At 41.4% G+C, this 20,724-nt stretch overlaps 1 protein-coding gene across 1 annotated transcript in view; it reads left to right on the top strand.

Moving 5' to 3' along the window:
• Window positions 1-19,174, top strand: part of RAD50 (RAD50 double strand break repair protein) — a 53,565-nt gene extending 34,391 nt beyond the window's left edge. Inside the window, exons 21-26 of the mRNA XM_054975965.1 lie at window positions 3,642-3,769; window positions 7,086-7,310; window positions 13,182-13,267; window positions 13,600-13,742; window positions 16,136-16,269; window positions 17,260-19,174. Coding sequence (XP_054831940.1) covers window positions 3,642-3,769; window positions 7,086-7,310; window positions 13,182-13,267; window positions 13,600-13,742; window positions 16,136-16,269; window positions 17,260-17,446 — 903 coding nt within the window. The 3' untranslated portion in view covers window positions 17,447-19,174. The remainder of the gene's footprint in view (window positions 1-3,641; window positions 3,770-7,085; window positions 7,311-13,181; window positions 13,268-13,599; window positions 13,743-16,135; window positions 16,270-17,259) is intronic.
• The last annotated feature ends 1,550 nt before the right edge of the window (window positions 19,175-20,724 follow it).

Here is a 20,724-nt window from a genome sequence, read left to right as displayed (position 1 = left end):
CCTCTGGGGACGAGGGAGGTATAGCGGTGGGACTCGGTTAAAAGAGAGAAGGTCACGGAGATATGGGGAGGCTTGGTGCCCTTCTAACCTACGTCCCATCCCGAGACACGCTGATGCTGGAGCTAGGAAAAAAATTCCCCTTCGACACTGATGTTGTGTAATGCCAGGTCCATAAATAATAAGACCAGAACACTGTGTGACATCTTTGTGGCAGCTAATATGGACCTGGTATGCATGACCAAGATTTGGGTCAGGGATGGCGAAGTGGTCGCCTTAGGTGAACTGACCCCTTTGGGATACTCGGTCCTTCATCAGTCATGAACAGGGTGTCGGGGGGGAGGGGTGGCAAGTCTCACCCGAGAGGGTTTCTCTTTCAGGCCACTTCTCATCCCAAAGATCCCTGGCATTGACTGTGTGGGACTGGTGTGGAGTGCTGAGGAAAGTTTGGTTGTCTGTCTGGTGTACCTACTGCCTAGTGCACCGGCAGACGCCTTGCCGCGCCTATTGGAGGTGGTTGCGGGGTGGGCCTTGGTGTACCCCAGGTTGATGGTACTGGGGACTTCAACGTCCATGCTAATGATGCCACCTCTGTGCAGGCTGCGGACCTGGTGTCAGCCATGACAACACTGGGACTTTCCCAGTTTGTATCGTCACCCACACATGCGGGCCACATGCTGGATTTGATTTTTGGGATGGGACTGGATGTGGTTTTGGATAAAATAGAGTTAGTGCCGTGGTCAGACCACACGGTTCTGGAGGCTCGGCTGGGTGTGCCACACACACACACACACACACACACACACCCGCAAGAGCAGTGAGCAAGTTTATGCTCGCCTGCAGAAACTTATGGATCCAATTGGTTTCCAGAATGCTCTGCGGGAGCCGACGCTCCATGGCAGTTCATTGGATGAGCTGGTGGAGGACTGGCAGGTCTGGCTCTCCGAGGCCATCGATGAAATCGCCCCCTGTCGTCCTCTTCGTTGCTGAAACCACCGAGCTCCTTGGTATACGGAGGAGCTCTGGCGACAAAAACAGGAACTAAGACGACTTGAGTGCATGTGGCAGCGAACTCATGACGAGGAGGCAGGAACATCTTACAGGTTGTTTATGAGATCCTATGAGATGGCAGTGAAGGCTGTGAAGAATAATAATAATAACATTCGATTTATATACCGCCCTTCAGGACAACTTAATGCCCACTCAGAGCGGTTTACAAAGTGTTATTATTACCCCACAACAATCACCCTGTGAGGTGGGTGGGGCTAAGAGAGCTCAAGAGAACTGTGACTCGCCCAAGGTCACCCAGCTGGCTTTGTGGAGGAGTGGGGAATCAAACCCGGCTCTCCAGATTAGAGTCCCGTGCTCTTAACCACTACACCAAACTGGCTACACCAAGAAGGAATACTGTGTAGCTTCCATTGCATCATCTAGCTCACACCCAGCTAAATTGTTTAATGTGGTGCGTTTATTGGTCTCCCAATCAAGTGGAGACCATCAAAATTTGGATTTGGATATAAGTTGTGAGGATTTTGCAAGCTTTTTTGCTGATAAAATCTTGTCTCTCCGCCACGACCTACCATCCACAGTTGATACGGTATGCGAACTAGAGGCCCTTTGGCCGTCTTCAGGGTAGATATTTGACCGTTTCAGCCCTCTTTTCAGGGAGGAGGTGGACAGGATACTGCAGGTGGTGCGGCCTACCACATGCCCCCTGGACCCATGTCCGTCGTGGCTGATAAAAGCCAGTGTCGACGGACTATGGGATTCCTTGGAAGTGATTGTGAACTTGTCCTTAAGCTCTGGAGTTTTTCCTAGGGCGTTAAAGGAGGCTGTGGTACAGCCTCTCCTGAAGAAACCATCATTGGATCCCACCGATTTGCTCAGCTACCGCCTGGTCTCGAACCTCCCGTTTCTGGGTAAGGTGGTTGAGTGAGTGGTGGAGAAACAACTGCAGAATTTCCTGAAGGAGACTTTGACCCTAGATCCCTTCCAGTCTGGCTTCCGCCCAGGACATGAGGTGGAGACACTGCTGGTCACCCTCACAGACGATCTCCGCAGGCAGCTGGATCGGGGTGGGGCGTCGCTGCTGATTTTACTGGATTTGTCAGCAGCATTCGATACAGTCGACCACGATCTTCTGACCCACTGCTTCGCCAATGTGAGGATTCAGGGGACAGCGCTGCAGTGGCTAGTCTCCTTTCTCCATGATCGGGGACAGAGGGTGGCGCTAGGGGAGAGGTTATCGTCTCATAGGCCACTAGTGTGTGGTGTGCCGCAGGGAGCGATACTCTCCCCTTTATTATTTAACATTTATATGCGCCCCCTCACCCAGTTGGTGCGGAGTTTCGGGCTTGGGTGTCACCAATATGCGGATGACACCCAGCTTTATCTGTTGATGGACGACCGGCCTGGATCAGCCCCGGATGTCCTGGAGTGTGCTTTTGAAGCTGTGGCTGGATGGTTGAGACAAAGCTGGCTGAAACTGAACCCTACGAAGACGGAGGTCATGTACTTGAGTCGTGGAAATGTGGATTTGGGACCCCAGCTTCCTGTACTCGATCGGGCAGTGCTTACTCTGGTCCCGAGAGTTAGGAGCCTGGGTGTGATTCTTGATCCCTCCTTGACAATGGTGGATCAGGTCTCTGTGGTTGCCAGGTCTTCCTTTTATTATCTTCGTCAGGCCAGGCAACTTGCTCCCTATCTATCATCCCGCGACTTAACTACAGTGGTCCAAGCAATGGTCACCTCTAGACTGGACTACTGTAACGCACTCTACGCTAGGCTTCCCTTGAGCCTGATCCGGCGATTACAGCTGGTGCAGAATGCGGCGGCACGGGTTATCACTAGAACGCCAATATGGAAACACATAACACCAGTGTTATGCCAGCTGCATTGGTTGCCGGTGGAGTACTGAATCAGGTTCAAGGTTCTGGTATTAACCTATAAAGCTCTAAGTGGACTGGGACCGTCATATCTGCGGGACCGCCTCTCCCCATATAAGCCCCAGAGGACTCTTCGCTCAAGCGCTAAACATCTGTTAAAGATCCGTGGCCCTAGGGAGGCCCGCCTGCCGTCAGCCAGGGCCAGGGCTTTTTCGGCCCTGGCCCCAGCCTCGTGGAACACTCTGTCTTGTGAGATCAGGGCCCGGCAGGACTTGCTGGCATTTCGCTGGGCCTGCAAGACGGAGCTGTTCCGCCAGGCATATGGTTGATGCTAGGCAGTGCCCCTCCTTGGTGGGGGGGGGGTTAAAATCTTATGCACTCCTGCCCAATGTTGCCTCTTGTCCTTCACATAGTTGCTGTAAAATGCTTACGTGCTGCCATGTTCTTTGTTTTTATATTTGTTTTTATATAGTTGTAGTATACATTTTAACTGAATGACATATATTATTTATGCTTTTAATGGTGATGTGTTTAGTTGTGTGGTGTATTTTAAGTCTGTTGTGATCCGCCCTGAGCCCACTTGTGTGGGGAGGGCAGACTATAAATTGAAGAAATTAAATTAAATTAATGGCAAAATTTGCTAGGGTTTTATTTAGTAAATATGTAGCATGTTAACTAGAACCAGTGCTTATGTTTATCAGAAAATATCTATACAAAAATATATAGAAAACCCACTAATATTATATTGTTTGAATTTAGATCCAGGAGCGATGGTTAGAAGATAATCTTACATTAAGAAAAAGAAATGAAGATCTAAAAGAAGTTGAAGATAACATAAAGCAGTATTTGAAAGAGATGGGAGAATTGCAAGTCCCGCAACTGAAAAAGTATCGTCTGATCTTCCATTTTAAACAAAAATCATTTTAATTGCAAAACAACGGGTCTCAAGTATTTGCATATTATTCACCACATCTTGATAGGGGTAGTGCTATTAGACCACACAATTTTCCTTTGTTCAGATAATCTCTTATTGTAATTCTGTATGCATGGCAATCCTTGTGGCAATTACAGAACATGCAATTTGACTGTACTGAAAAAAGTAGTTTTGAAATAATGTATAGTTAAGTACATTTGAAGAGGTGCTGGTGAGAGTAGTTCTGAATGGGGGTCAGCCTTGTCTCAATATATACAGGAATACAGCTGACCTTTTGAGATCTCTCCTATCTGATTATCTCCATTATCACTAGATCTGTCTGTCCATCAAGATTTTATCTTTACCTTTGGCAGCTTGCTGAACTCTAGTTAGCTGCAAGCATGTTTGTTTCTAATGCTTTATCATTCATATGACTGTAAAGTCAAACTTTGTAATTTTTTATATCCCTCTCATAAGAATCATCTTGCTATCTTAGAAAAATAAAACAGAAGTGCAGCGGCATCTCAACGACCAACAAAATATATTTCATTATGAGCTTTCCTGACTCAGAGCTCCCTTCTTCCAATAAATAGGAGTGTACATCAGGCCTGAGTTATACACACACAACCCATGTAATCTGAAGAAGTGAGCGCTGACTCATGAACGCTCATGCTTGAATGCATTTGCCTTTAAGATGCCAATGGATTCCTCCTTTATTTTGCTACTACAGACCAACATAGCAACTTGTCTGGAATTTTCATAACTGGGTCAGAGAAATCCATAAAATCCAGCATCCTGTTTCCTAAGGTAGCCATTCTCTGGGATGCTCACTAATCTTTGGAGAAAAACAGGATATACTTTACTTAAATAAATAAATAAAAGCAAGAGCCATCCTTTGAATTCTGAGCTCTCATGTCAATGGCCTTTGATGAATGTATTCTCCATGAATCTCTCTATTCCTTATTTACAGCCATCAGAAGCCATCATTGTATCTTGTTTACAATGGGGTGGATTGAATCCCAAACACAACCATTTTTGCAGATTGTTGTAAGCTTTGGAGCAAACGTATCTCCCTTATAAGTTACCTTAAGTACTTCCTCCTAATTATCTTTGTGATTGCAAGATTAATTATTAATCCGGGTGTTGCTCACAATATGTAGTCCTAAAGTATAGTTATCTGGACACGTAACATCAGACAGGTGGCATAAGAATATTCATTTTAATCATTAGTAGCAGAAGAGGTTCATCATAATGATGGTAGGTGGCTTTGTTTAAATGATACTGTTTAGGATTGAAGCACAGATATTTTCATTTTAAAGACACATCTCCTCCTCTCCCCTGCCTGTTTCTTTGGTTCAGTTCAGATATTCATCTGAAAATTTTTGGTAAATTTTGGGCATTGTTTTCTATGGAAAAAATCACTCTGGGAGGTATCCAGTGGGCTGGAGGGGTCATTTTTCAACCGATCTTCACCAAATTTGGAGGATACCTACTCCTGACTGTCCTCTAAAGACCTCCAGGTTTCATGAAAATTGGACCCCGGGGCCCCATTTTTGGGCCATCAAAGATGGTGCCCCCTCACTCTCCATTATTCCCTATGGAAAAAATATCTGAGAGCTATTCGGGGGCTGGGAGTGACATTTTTCATGAAAACTGTTCCACATTTTCAGGGTACTTACTCCTGACTGTCCTCTAAAGGCCCCCTAAGTTTGGGAAGATTGGATCCCGGGGGCCAATTCTATGAACCCTTTGAACAAGTTGCCTCTAGCCACTCCATTGTTTCTTATGAACAAGTTGCCTCTAGCCACTCCATTGTTTCTTATGGGGAAAAAGTCAAAGCTGACTCCCATTGCAGAAACACACTGGGGCAAGGCTGCCATGGCCAAGGCACACTTGCAAATGCAAGCCGAGTTTATCTCAGAGAAAACTCAACAGAAGCAAACTGAAGCACAGGAATGGAATCCCCCCAGAACCAAAATGAAGGGGACCAGCACCACATCAGAGGATCACATCCATTCCACCCAAACCAAACTGAAGCAAGTGACACTATTGCAACTTAGCTCAACAGAACCTGTATCATTCCCAGCAGCCAGGCACTGTGTTCAGCCAGTGAGGAAACACCAACTGAACCAAGAAGTACCCACCCACAAGCACAAGACATTCCCTTGCTTAAGTTTGCTTCTTTTGGAGGTTCCCTCCAAATCTGAAGTTTGGTTGAAAAAAAATAACATTCCATTTATATACCACCCTTAAGGACAACTTAATGCCCACTCAGAACGGTTTACCATGTATTTTATTATTATCCCCACAACAGTCACCCTGTGAGGAGGGCAAGACTGAGAGAGCTCCGAGAGAGCTGTGACTGGTCTAAGGTCACCCAGCTGGCTTCAAGTGGAAGAGAGGGGAATCAAACCCGGTTCTCCAGATTAGAGTCCTGCAGCTCTTAACCACTACAGCAAAATGACCCTATCAGCCCACTGGATAGCTCCCAGAGTGATTTTCCCATAGAAAACAATGGCTGAATTTTTAAGAAATACCCAGACCAAATTAGAGAATCAATTAGGGAATCAATTTGGTATTTGGGGAATTCTAATTTTTTTTCTCAGATTCAGTAAAAAAAATCAGATTTACTGGTTTTTGTGTGTGTGCACATCCCTACTGTAGACCAATGTTCTATGTAATGAATCTTCCTAGGGGAGCCATTTTGATTCAGACATCTAACTGCTAAGCTACACTTTGAGTAGGAGCTGCCTCTTGGGCTCACATGCCTTCCCCATACACTCTGGTTTACTGTGAAATTTGAAAAGGGTGATCTGTGGGTACCCCTAACCACAGTTCACCTCCAAGCCAGGGGTTGAAATCCACTTCAGATTATTTCAGTCCCTGATTTATGGTAAATAGTAAACTGTAGTTTGCCTAGTTCATGTCAAAGTAAAACGGGATTTACTCAGTCTATGGAAAATAGAAAGAAGTCCATAATTCTTGTGGAGGCGGAAGAAATGGAAGGAGTCCTCCCTGAGAATTCCTGATCACCACATCATGGTTGGTTGATCAGATCAGGGACAGCTGAATTGAGCCAGTGTCTGTCCTTCTATGAATCATATTCACTTCTATGTCTCTAAACTATTTGTCTCCATTTTAACTTTAAATTTGTGTTACTAACTTTTCCATTACATTTATTCTTTATGTAAACCCAAACTGTCTGTTTCTCATCTGCACTGCTAAGAGTTGGAGTGCTGCTCTTGCTTCCTTATTTCTTTAGCTTATATGACTAACTGGTTGCTTTATAGGGACCAACAGCATTTGGAGGAGAAAATAGAAGATTTGAAAAGAAACCACAGCTTGGCACTGGGTCGACAGCATGGATTTGAGGAAGAGATCCTTAGGTTTAAGAAAGAACTGAGAGACCCACAGTTCAAGGATGCAGAGGAGGAATACAGGAAAAAGATGATAGTTATGAGAACAACAGAGCTGGCAAACAAGGATCTTGACATTTACTACAAAGCACTAGATCAGTGAGTAACGCTGCATGATTGCTATCGTTCCATTACAAAGTAACACAGTGTTTGCTTTCTTTTTCCCAACTCAGTAACATACTTTCAAATAGCAACATTTCTGATGGCATCTTAAAGAATATCAAATATATTATGGCACAAACTTTCATGAGTCAGAACTTACTTCATCAGATGTATTAAGTGTTGCATTCATTCAGCAGAAAGACTTATACCCAAACCACAGAAAGGTGGCTGGTGGAGAGGTCAGAAAAACCCTACATACTTGCATTTCTAAATGTATCTGAAGAAGGGAGCTTTGGCTCTCAAACCCTGGAAATCTAGTTGGTCTTTAAGGTGCTACTGGACCTGAACCTTGCTTTTCTACTGCAGACCAACATGGCTACCCACTTCAAATTAGTTACAAGCTTTAGGTGGCAACCAGAGGCATTCTATTATTTTCACTGCTTGGCGTGTCTGACCCTTCAAATCTACCTCCTCATACTTAGTGTTAGGAATGCTTGGTGTAAATTCTGCTGGTGTGTTTTTTCCTGAAGAAATGGTACAGTTGTATTTCTGGGCTTGGCTCTAGACACTAGACAATTAATCGTGTGGTGTGGTGTGGTGCGGTTTGGAATGATAGCTAGAAACATGTAAATAAGTGTTGTCATTGTTAGATTTCTGTTATAAAGTAATGTGTATATGTCTGTCATGTAGTTGCACAGCGTGTCCAGGAATGGATCTGATGCATGGATTGATCTACATTCATACTGATGCTGGTTGGGGTGGAAGATCTTAAAGTTCCATCAGAATTTCTCAAGGAGCTCTTGGAAAGAAGTCTTTTGGGAAACATAAATAAAAGTGAATTTTTAAAAAGATTTTAATCTCTTAGGATATATCAATGCAGTATAAATCCATCCATTTACATTGTGGAATTTTAAAACCAAAACAGAACTTTTATCCTCTGCCATACTTTCAAAATTCCTGGCACAAATAGTTAATGGAACACATGGAAATATGTGTATGCTAGATAGTAAATAGGCTGCTGAATCTGGGCAATCTGTGTCCATAGGGTAAATAATCCTATATCCATTATGATCAGTTGTGGTCAACAATTTCTTAGTTTAGAACTAACCACAGTTGGTCATGATGCTTGAATTGCAGTTTGTTTCTTCCTTGCAAACTAATATTCTATTCTTACTCTTGGTTTAGTTGGTAGGCAAGAAATAACCTGCAGTTTGTTCAAGAACGTGCTTAGATAGTGCAACAAAATGTGACTAGTTCAAACCAGGAAAGTGTCAGTCTTACAGTGTAATCCTAAACAATGGTCTTAGACTGGAGTAACTCTGTTTAGGATTGCACTGTGAGTGTAGCAAGTGATAAAAAGAGGGTGAGCAAGAAACCTGAGGACGTTGCAGCTTGTTTTCATCATAAATAAGTCATGGCTTGTTAGTGGCATCTGAATACCATCAGTGTATATATGTAGTGATAATTGTAGTGCTACTGAGGCAGGGGTGTGTGCTTGGGGCCTAATCTAGCTAGAGTTTTGTTAATCCCATCATTCTGGGAATGCAGAACATTGGATAGATTTAGTATCACATTTTCTGAAGCTGTAACTGAATTTGAACACAATATTTTACTTAGTTTTTTTAGTCTGTTATTGGCCTTGAACATTCAGGATGAGATTTAAAAATGAGTACAGATTGCATTTGTTTTTTTAGAAAATGTTGATTGTTTTGTTTTGTTTTGCAAAACAGATTATTATCTGTGAATTTAGACTTTAATTTTCTTTTTGAATTTCAAGAGTCACTTGTATATTAGACGGTCTTGTAATAAGAAAAAAATGCTTAGGATCATTTGTGAGCAAATTAGTGAGGAGAGATTACTTTCTGTAATCACAGTTTAAGTGCACATTCTGCACCACTCACTAGGAAGATTATGTTCACTTGTATGCTGTTAGTGAGTTGTATCCTATGAACCGTGAATGGATGGATTTCTTGTTACTGGAGCCCTTTAAACCTGGTCCTAAAGATTGGAACAGAGTCGGATGAGGTGTGGGCTCCTGAAGCTTAAGAGGGAATGGACAAATCCTCTCTCCCTTGTCAAGCTCTTGTTCTGTTCACAAAAGAGCTTGCACAAGAAAGGAGGCAATAAAATCAGCCAATTCCCCCCAAGCTACGGTCTCCTCACACTGAATCGTACTCTACTGATGAGGATCTCACAGCTTCAGGAGCAGCTTTTGGGGAGCATAGATGCCTGCAAAGGAAAGGGGAGGTGTCTATTCCATTTTCTTCTGTTCATGGTTCATAGGATCCAACCCAATGTTTATAATCAAGTAGGTCTCTCTTAGGAAGATTACCATTGAGTCTCAAGCCATAGCTTTGAAAAACTCCATGAAGTCCACCATACAAGAGTTTTTTAGAAACTGAACTTTTGAAGCTTGTCTCTACAAACACTCTGTAATAGTTAACACTGCTTTTAAAAATTGTAGCCATATTTTCTGTTAATTTTGTTTTGTCCTGAGACGGGTAGCTGTTGTATTTCTAATTAGGGTGCAGAATAAGAGCTGTCAGCTCCCATGAGCACTTCTGAACCTGTCAGTGTGGGACAGCTCTTGTGGGTTTTGGCCCTAGATACAGGTCTTGGGACACTGACAGCTCCTATTAATGCATCTCCTGAATCCATGTAATTTCTCATTCCCCAGCCTGTTGCAATTTGCTACCTGGTAAAAACTGCCCGGTAGTAATTTATTGTGGAACAGAAATTGTACCTAATAAAATGTGAAGTTTAGTAATTTGTGGAAGCCCTGGCAAGACTAGATTCATGGTTACAGCATAAGTGTGGAGGCATTTGAAACAACTCCATATGAGATTGCTGCAAACTGGGTAGATTGGTTACACAAATGTCTAAAAAGAGATGTTTGGGCAACTTTCAGAATACTACTGCAATCTACAATTTTAAAACAATTTAAATTTCACTTGGTAACCATAACACACATACTCAGAATATTTTAAAAACCCTTGTTCTTATACTCTAGCAATAAGTTTTACATAGCCTAGATTGGGCGCGGGGCGGGATCGTTATTTTGAGAAAGAACTGTAATAGCATATTCTTAAAAACCGCTTATGTTATTACTAGGTTTTTTTTCTTTTTTCAAACATGAACGAAGGTAGCATTTACTTCTATTTCTGAATTCTTATCTGATGCAACAAAAATATGCAACTTGGTTCACCAGCAAAAATAACCATGACTCAACATTAAACATGTTTGATGTTATCAAATGGAGAGCTGCTGTGAAAGGCTTTATTATAATGGAAGTTATGACTATATATAGGTAACAGGAATAACAAATCATATTTCTGGGTAGAATGGAGACTGAAGGTGTTTCATGCTGAGTTTTCATTTTCCATTAATACCTCTTCCATCTTTAATGCTGTTGTTAACAAATGAGGTGGCACCTAGATTTTCCAGGTGTAATGGCTTCTCATGTGGTAAATTACATAAACATTTTGCAAGCTGAGCCTGATCCAGCTCCCAGATGCAAGAGATTCCATATGGACTTTATTTTAGGGAGTACTTCTGCATGTACAATACACATATGTGTATGCAAGTTGTCCCTTGAGCTGAAGTTCATAGGAAAGCCAGCCCCTATGTGAAAACATAGATCTGTAGTTTAATGTCTAGTGCCAGAATCAAAAATGTGCCAAAAATTAATTAACATTATTATAGATTTTTGTGTGTGTTAGCTTCAACAAAAAGTTTCTTGTGTACTCATTGTCCTGTTTAGGAATAGAATGATTTGACTCCACTTTTAAACTTTAGGTTTGTATTTGTGAATTACTTTTTACTCCATGCTTTGGATGGCTTATATTGGCAGCATAATATCATGACTGCAGAAACATTTTATTTTGAAGGAACAAAAAGAACTTGTCTGAAGCTCAGAATCTTTAGGACATTAAAAAGGCTTGTGAAAACATGTTGGCTTTCGGGGGGGAGGTTGTTGTGTTATGCCCTTAATTTGGGCTCGTCCTAAACACTTAGGTCCCAGTCTAGTGCAGAGATGGCACATTTAAGCCCTCTGAACCTAGTGGCCTTTGGCACACCTTAGCAACCCTAATTATTATCACAGGGTTCATGGGATTTGTTATACTTCATTCCAGAAGAAATTTGTTGTGGTCTAAACTTTCATGCAGACCAGAGACCACTGCATCTGACACTGTAGGCTCATAAATTTCATTAGTCTTTAAGGTGCCACAAAACTCTTATAAAGTGTACTTAATTTTGTTTATATTCCATATATGGTTTTTATTTTTGCCATATGGGTGACCCCATAGTGTTTTCAAGGCAAGAGATGTTCAGTGGTGGTTTGCCATTGCCTACCTCTGTGTAGCAACCCTAGACTTCCTTGGTGGTCTCCCATCCAAATACTAACCAGGGCTGACCCTTCTTAGCTTTCGAGATCTGATGAGCTACCCAAGTCAGTGCAAAGTGGCTTGCAAAATTAAAAATACAAAATAATGAGACTGCCTTCTATAAGCCTACTGAGCTTTTGGCCAGAACAGAACAAAAATGTTAACATGTTTTAAAAATGTTAACATGTTTTAAAAGTCCTCACTTCAACCAGGGCCAGGGCCTTTCAGTCCTGGCCCCAGCCTGGTGGAACACTCTGTCAATGGAGACCCGGGCCCAGCGGGACATATTATCATTCTGCCGGGCCTGTAAGACAGAGCTGTTCCGCCAGGCGTTCGGTGGTTGAAGGGGGCGGTGCCATGTTGGCCTCCCACCTTTGGGGTGGGGGAGGGTTCTCCCCACCACTGCACTTCGTTAATTTGTTTCATTGTTTGTATATTGATTTTAGTTTTGTTGTTTTCTTGTTTTTATCTATTTTAACTGTTCACCGCCCAGAGCCCCTGGGGATGGGCAGTATATAAATTGAAATATAAATAAAAAGTAAATTATGAAAGGATCTCTAGATTCAACTGTTGATTAGAGATGGGCACGAACAGCAATATGAACTTTAAAAAGCCACAAACAGCCCAATCAGCTGTTCACGAACAAGCTGTTTGTGAGGCCCCATTCTAAACGAACAGGTGGTCATTGCAAGCCTCGTTCGTTGCTGTTTGTTGCTGTTCATCAAGCCAGATAGTCTGGCACCTGCAATCAATTCCCTTGGCAACCGGAGGCAGGGACTACCTGAACTCTGTCTGAACTCCTGCTGTTGCCCTGGAAACACCAATCTAAGCCCAATTTAGCTTGATAGGCAGGTCTTCCTTTCAAGTGTGGAGCTCCAAATTTGTTACAAGGAGTTGCTGTTGGCATTTTGAGAGAGAGAGACAGGGAGAGCGCATTGGAGCTTCAATTTTCTTTGTGTGTGGTGGGATAGGGATCAACTTCTTCAAGTTCCAGGGCTGCTGCCAGGCTCTGGGCCAAGCTATTATTTATTACTGGTACCTTTCCTGCTGCCTGCTCAGGTAAGGTTTCTGTGAGTGGCGCAGTAGGGATCTACCCCTTCAGGTTCCAGGGCTGCTGCCAGGCTCTGGGGCCAAGCTATTATTTATTATTGGTACATTTCCTGCTGCCTGCTCAGGTAGGGGCTCCGGGAGTGGTGTGGTAGGGATCTTGATGGCTGGAGGAGAGCCTGCTGGCCCCCACGAACGACGAACATGTTCGTGAACAGGTCATGTTCGTCAATGTTCGTTGTTCATTGTTCCTGTATGGCAACGAACAACGAACACCATGTTCGGGTTTTTTTTTCTGTTCGTGCCCATGTCTATTGTTGATGCTTCTGGCATGCTTTTCTAAAATATTTTAGAACAAATTGGTATACTTAAAGAAGATTATGTCTGATGGAAAGAGTTTAATGAGCAGAAGTTTGGCTTTCTCCTTTTTCTTTAGTGCAATAATGACGTTTCACAGCATGAAAATGGAAGAAATTAACAAGATAATTCGTGACCTTTGGCGAAGCACCTACAGGGGGCAAGGTACAGAGAAAATACTTTGGTATCCCTATTTTTTATTTGTATTGTGATTTGTTTTAAGAGAGAGAGCTGGGGAATCTAAGCAGAATTTTCCCTATGGGTAGCAGAAACAGTGAATTATTTTTTAAATGTGGGCATGTCTATTGTTAACACAGAATATTCTTTCTTTTCTAGCTGTATACTCTGAAAATTGTAACGTACTAGTATTATTGGTTAATTATACAAGAATTTTTAGGCATTGATACAGACGGTTGACGGTTATCAGATTGCTTTCAAGCTTGAACATGTATTACTTGCTTCCAGTTGTGTACAGCTATATTTTCTTCTTGCTGTAGACATTGAATATATTGAAATTCGTTCTGACGCAGATGAGAATGCATCTGCTTCAGTGAAGAGAAGGAGTTACAATTACAGAGTAGTAATGATTAAAGGGGACACTGCTTTAGATATGAGAGGCAGATGCAGTGCGGGCCAAAAGGTGCGTAACAATATATTGAATTTTTTTTCTTTTTTATGTGTTCAATATTGTTGTAGCACATTGGCTTTGTTGCTAGTTCATGGGATGTGTTGTGGTAGTTGTAAAACAGTAAAAAAAAACAGCATTTGTAGATTGTAAACTTATGAGGAATTAAGCTTCCATGGACTGGAACAAAGGTCATTTCACGAGTGTTTGTCATGTGGAAGACTTATGGATAGCCATCTTATAGCAGACTTTTTTCCTATAAACCACTTTACAACAAACACAACACAACTGGCTTTGGGCCTGAAAAGTTTGGTTTTTTTTTTTTTTAAAGGAGAACAGTAGTGTGAAACAACTTGTTCTCTGTAATAATATTATTTGTAATGAGTTCTAGCACATTTTCCCAAGACAATCCTTTATCTTGTTCACCTAATAATAACAACAACAACCGTACTGCTCTTCTGGACAGATTAGTGCCACACTCAGAGCAGTTAACAAAGTCATTGTTATTATCCCCACAATACAGCTGGGGCTAGGAGGGGATTACCCAAGACCACGTGCCGAGTTCATGGCAGTAGTGGGGGTTAAACCAGCAGGGTGCTGGCTCAGAGCCCAGCCACTGAACCACTATGCTACAGCAGCAATCTTGAGATTGATCCCATATACCCAGGGAAAGATGAGGTAAGAGAAAGTATTTGGCCCATGGCTGAACAAGTGCTTGATTAAAGGTCCAAATCCCAGTGTAGCGTGTTAGTTCCCTGGTACTAGTGCAATAAACTAAGTTCTCCTTATTAATAATCTCAATCACCATGTTATTTAATATAAATCTTGTTCCTTAAATTTAAAGGATTAACTTTAGCCACAGCAGTTTAATTTTTAAGAAGATATTACAGCAAAGAACAGATGAAACATGGCCTCTATGTGTGCATGGAATGTTACAACCAGTTCATTTAATTGATTTGGCGATATATATTATAGTAGTCAGTTTGATGTACTTCAGTAAATATCAGTATAAACTGTTCATAGCAAAAATGTTGCTGAATTGTATAGTATCAAATTGATCTGCAGATGTACTTTTCTTGTACTTGTGCTCCAAGTTATTGTTTAAGAATAATTGCATTGCAGATTTTAAATTGAATTAACAGTCATTAAGTTTCCTCAGAAAATCTTGGGAAAAGTAGTTCAGCAAGGGGCCTAGGCATCTTTTAACAGAGTTTCAGAACCTTTACTGTCCATTCCCAGGATTCTTTAGGAGGGTTCATAATTCTAAAATGGACAAGCGTGCGACCCCAGTGACTCATGATAGGACATCTAATTTTCCTCCTGTACCCTCCCCCACACTTTCATCTTTTTCTCTCCCCAGCAGCCTCTATACCACCTCCCCTTTCCCTGCTTCCTTCTTTCCTCCCACCCCCTCAAGCAGCATACTTTTATCTGCACCCCACTATCTTCAACCATCTTCCTGTTCTTTTCTCCCACATTTTCCTGCTCTCCTCCCTTCTTTAGCTTCTCCAGTTCTGTTTCCTAGCTTTCCCGCCTTCCATCTTTTACCTTTTCCAGTCCTTCCACACATACTTTTGACTGACCAAAACCAGTGGCCACCAAGATCTCAGAATGTAGTATTAGAGCATCTCATTGGGCATTCATCTGTTGCAGCTACAGATATTGCTTCTATTATTTTTGGCATTTTTAACACCCCAAAGTACTTTTTAATTTTTTTAGATTTCATTTTTTTCTGCAAGACTGTAGGCTCCCTTATGCTTGTAGTTGATATAACGATTATTTGAAACCAGTATAAGATTCTGTTGTGGATAGATGCTTAGTTCCTTTCCAGTGATTGTGGTATGATCATTTCACAACACTGCAATGTGAAACTCACCTGATCCAATAAGTAAGTGTGACCAGCATATACATAGTACAGAGTTAAGATTATAGGAATAATTTAAGTAGGGTGTTTTTTTTTAACTTGTTTAACTTGACTTGAGTTGTGACATCCTTTTTTAACATTATATTTTGGAATGACTATTTTAAAAATTAAGCTGTTCTTTACATATCTTTTCAGCAAAGCAATCTAATGCGATTGTGGTTTTCTCTACTTGTATGCCTAGTTTTCACTGGGATAGCAACAATGGATGTGAGCAGTAGCCGACTGTATATGGGGGCTCAAACAGTATTTATTTATTCATACCAAAGAATTTTTCCAGTTGGAAAATCAGCATGAGTAGTGGGAGCTTTACTCTGGCATTTTTTTAATACAGAGGAAATTCCTTTTGGTGTAGGAGAGCATTTAGTTATCAGTCTGCACCTGCCATTTGAAGTTGTACAGGTTGCTATATCAATGGTAAAAAAGCCGTAGAAATAATTGTGTTTCGACTAATTAACTGAGCTATGGGATCCTGTTTTGGTTTTAGGTTCTTGCTTCTCTCATTATTCGTCTGGCACTAGCAGAATCCTTTTGCCTCAACTGTGGAATTCTTGCCCTGGATGAGCCTACCACCAACCTTGATCGGGAGAACATTGAATCTCTTGCACATGCCTTAGTGGAGTAAGTATTTTCAACTTTCATTGAGAAGGCTAAGGAGCCAACTCCATCTGGTGATGTTGGGGTTAGGGCTAGAGGATCTGTGGTGTGGGTGGAGCTGTCCTTCAGCACAACTTTATTTACAATATATTTATTTATTTACTAGAAGATATTGGATAATTTAGTCAATTGTAATATATAATTATCCTGTTTTAAAAATCTAAAAATCATTCTAAAAATCAGCAGTAAGACACCAGTAAAAACATATATTATAGAAGCAGCACAAATAACTAAATCATCTACGTATTTACTAAGGTCTTGACTGTCTTACTGAAATGTACAACTATAATAGCTAGTGGACTTGCCCAAGAAATCTATTCTGTAGATCTAGCCAGCATGCTGACTTTTCTAGTACCATTTCTGATTAATTCAGAACCAGGCCTAGCCTTAACATTGGCAATTAGTGTTACTGGAAGACCATTGTAAAGAATGTGACAACCAATCCTGCAGGAAATCTCAGTATGACAACTTGGGGTGGAGCAGTATTGTCTACTCCACTGGCAGCAGCTCTCCAGGTTCTCAAGCAGAAATCTTTCCCATCACTTCCTTCCTGGTCCTTTTAATTGGAAATGCCATGGATGGAACCTGGGACCCTCTACATGGAAACCAGATAACGTACCACAGAGCCATGGTCCCTCCCCAGAAACATACACAACACAGCAAATGTTTTTTCCATCCTTTTAATTAATACTGGCCAATAGTAATTTATTCTGTTTCTGCTTAAGAACACAAAATTTAAATCTATTCCAATAAAGGTTTATTTTCCTCTGCAATATAATTTTGTCTCTCAAGATTTACAGTGAACTGGAAGAGTAGTACTTGTTTCTTGCAACATGAAATAAAATAATTAACAATAGATGACTAGATTTTGTTATTTTGTCAGCTGGTAGGTATCACAAGCTAGAATGCAAGTTTTATTTGCATGTTCTAACTATTTTAAAATATTTTTCACAGGATAATTAAAAATAGATCCCAACAGAGTAACTTTCAGCTTCTTGTGATAACACATGATGAAGATTTTGTGGAACTTTTGGGTCGTTCTGAGTATGTGGAGAAATTTTACAGAATTAAGAAAAACCTTGATCAGTGTTCAGAGATTGTGAAATGTAGCGTCACCTCCTTAGGATCGTATGTTCATTAGAGTTTGAAAAATACTTCGTTATAGAATTGCTCAGAAGTATTATGGGGGAGGGGTGATATTCTTTAAGTGGGAGCTTTCTTGTATTGAAAGAAATGTTTGTTGTTGACTACATATCTTGTTGAATACTATCAAACAAATACATTGTTGATCTCCATTTGTCTTTTAATTAAATAAAAAATGGAAACAAAGAAATATGTCATTCTAAACAAATTTACTGCTATCTTGAGAAAGTTTGTCAAGACTGTGCCCTTTCCTCACTGTTCTGAAATGTACAGTATAAGATGGGGTGAAAAGAATTAAAACATACGTTGCAAACTATCAGCACAAACTGAAATGCCTCTCTTAACAATCATCAGCTTGAAGAGCAATAGGCAAGCAAGGCAGGTCCATTTTGCTGGATTACATGCTGCCATTGAGGATAACCTGTAGTGCAAGTACAGAAAACACTTTTAGGCATATGGAACAATCAAGATACACAGCCAAACCACTAAACATCAAGCAAGGAAAGGAGAGCTGAACTATTTACCATCTGGTCCTCTTTCTCTTCCTTGTTTGTGAACTGAGCTACCCTGGCAGTGCCTAATGCTGCTTCGAGGAAGACCTGCTACTGGACAGAAATCTGCTCACATTTGGAAACCTATGATTGGACTGTGAGAATGACTTCTTAACTGGGATGGCAGAGACTGTATTTGATCTGTTGAGTATGCTTATTACCAGTATGCTTGGAGAGACACTTACAGTTGGTCCAGCATTGACTTCTGTAGTCTGGAGATAGTTGGTTTCCAGCTTGTCCAGGGGAATTTTGAAAGCCTGGATGGTGACGGGAATGCAGGTTTAACCCAAAGAACTATTGACAAGGTAGCTCCCTAGTGTTCATGCTCACCTCTGAGAAGGGCTGTGGCTCCTTGGTTTACCTAGAGCATGGTTAGCTAAACACATGTGCCAAGTCAGACAGAATAAGCTATAGAATCCATTTTAAGGCCTGTGAGTTAGAGATGGTGGTAGCAAAGGTGGCATTCTTTTCTACTACTGTTGCACTGACTGCGTCTCATCCAGCAAAATTATTTAGGATGGTTCAAAGCCTAATGTCATCTGAGCCTAACACGCTTGTTGAGTTTGATTTGAATATTAACTGTGACTATTTTGCTCTGTTTTTTTGCTTGATAATGTCTCTTATCTGATCTGATTTGGATGCCCATTTGAGCATAGATCCTGTGTTGGGGGTGTAAGGTTTCCCACCTGGCATCTGTCAGGTTGCTCTCCCTCCAAGCTTGTGCAACCAGCCAGCAAGCAGGTGAGCAAAGAAAAAACCTGCCTAGAGGCCAGAGGGATTTGTTCTGTCTGAAGGAAATCCAGCCTTCCCCGTGGGGATCCCTCACCACTTCCAATCTCTCTTAAGAGTTTTATGGGGCCTTCCCGTTGGAAGCTGCCACCACCTCCTGGGAACTCACCACTCACCCCAGTTTGATGCCCAGAGAGCCAAATATGGGCATGGCAAGGTTCACAGGTAGAAATCAAGACAGTCGCTTGATCTGTTAAATAGTACAAAGCTTTAGGATCTGATTATGTGTTAACTTATCTTCATAGTAGTGTGAGTGTTCCAATCTGTCTTCTATATTTACAATTCCTAGCGTCTGACTGCTGTGACCATGGTTAGAGTGCCTGAGAGTCAGTAAAATTGTTTTCACAAGTACTTAAGAATGATTAAATAATTTTGACAAACTTAAATTGAAGTGTTTCCTTGTGTTAATGAGAGACTGCCTGATAAGATAAAAATCTTTCTTCTTCGTAAAAGAAAAAGTTCAAATCCATTTTCTCTTAATTAGCATCTTCATTAAAAAGTAATACTGTGCACAAAAGAGGATTATATGGCTATTGCTTTAACATTATTATAAGAAATCATCTGAAATTCACAGAAGGTCCTCCTTGTAAAAAAGGAAGGAAGGAAGAAACTCAGAGAGAAATGGAAATTTGAAGTGGAAATGAAAGGTATGCCTGACTGCCAAAGACAGGAGTTTATGGTTCTTTGTTTACAAGGAGGTGTGAATTATACAGGGAGAGAAAGTAAACACAAATTTGTAAAAAAAACCACGCCCAGATTACACAAGTATTTTGTCATGTCTAACTAGGCCCTCGTTCAACTATCAACATGTGGGAGGTATACAGGGTAGAGAATGAGGGTGAAGGTTTTAAGAAAGAAAATAAAAACAATTTATCAACCTAACTGGGAAAACTACAGTTACCTGATATTTGCTTCCCTCACATTGGGCTGGAGCAAATGGGTGTATGCATAGATTATGCTCTCCAGCTGTCACAGTTGGACACACACACAAAGGGAGAAAAGCTCTTTTCCAACAACTGCCTCCCATGCAGTGATGGTCCTGGCCAGTTTGAGTTCTGATACCTGACTGCTGGAGTCTGCCAGAATGCAGCAGCCAATGGTGAGGTGGTATTCAGATTGGACAGGATCTTCCATGGAGGGGGGAGGGGGGTTGGAATGGTGTTGTTCTCCCTTTGTATGTGCACATCTGTGAGTGACATATGGACACCATCATCTACACATCCATTTGCTCTAGCTCTGCATGGCAAGGGCGAAGCAAGAAAGCAAATTCCAGGTAACTAGTTTTCCAAGTTAGAATTTTAAGATTTTTTAACCTACAGTTTCAGTCTGGTGTGTCTGCTCAATCTTGACATAGTGCTTGGGGTTGTGAAGGTCACTTATGTTGGATCCTTGCCCATCCTTGCTATTAAAATCATTCTCAGAGAAAATGGAGATTCCTTTGGGGAATGTTATTAAATATTCCCTCTTATAAGGGGTGTTGCTTTCAAAGTGGAAAGAAACTGTTATTAGACCTCTTAGACTGATGCATGGGCAAAAGGCCCATTTTACTTGCAGTGCTCTTTAACCGTTGTATTAAACCTGTGGCTGAAATCATCTGGAGCTGAGGAGTGGATTATGCATACAACACCCATTTTTACATCTCATTAATGTGCTGGAAGTCACTGTGAAGGTATCCCGAGGCCATGGTCAAGTAGCTAAGGGCAAAGAAACTGTAGCCTAATACATCCAAATCAGAGGTGGTGCTGGTTGGCAAGACTGAGTGTTTGACTGTATAGCTGTAACCAGCTTTTGATGGGAGTAAACCTTTTTTAATGCATCAAGGTATGAGCTTGGGAAATACTCTTGGACCTGCCCTTGTTGATGGATAAACAGGTCAGTGCTGTTGCTAGTAACATAGTCTTTCAGTTACATCTGGCTAGTAAGCTGGCCCCTTTAG

The sequence above is a fragment of the Eublepharis macularius genome, chromosome 4, assembly GCF_028583425.1.
Source record: "Eublepharis macularius isolate TG4126 chromosome 4, MPM_Emac_v1.0, whole genome shotgun sequence".
Taxonomy (NCBI): domain Eukaryota; kingdom Metazoa; phylum Chordata; class Lepidosauria; order Squamata; family Eublepharidae; genus Eublepharis; species Eublepharis macularius.
Note: the sequence above shows the minus strand (reverse complement) of the source record. Positions and strands in the feature narration are given on the sequence as shown.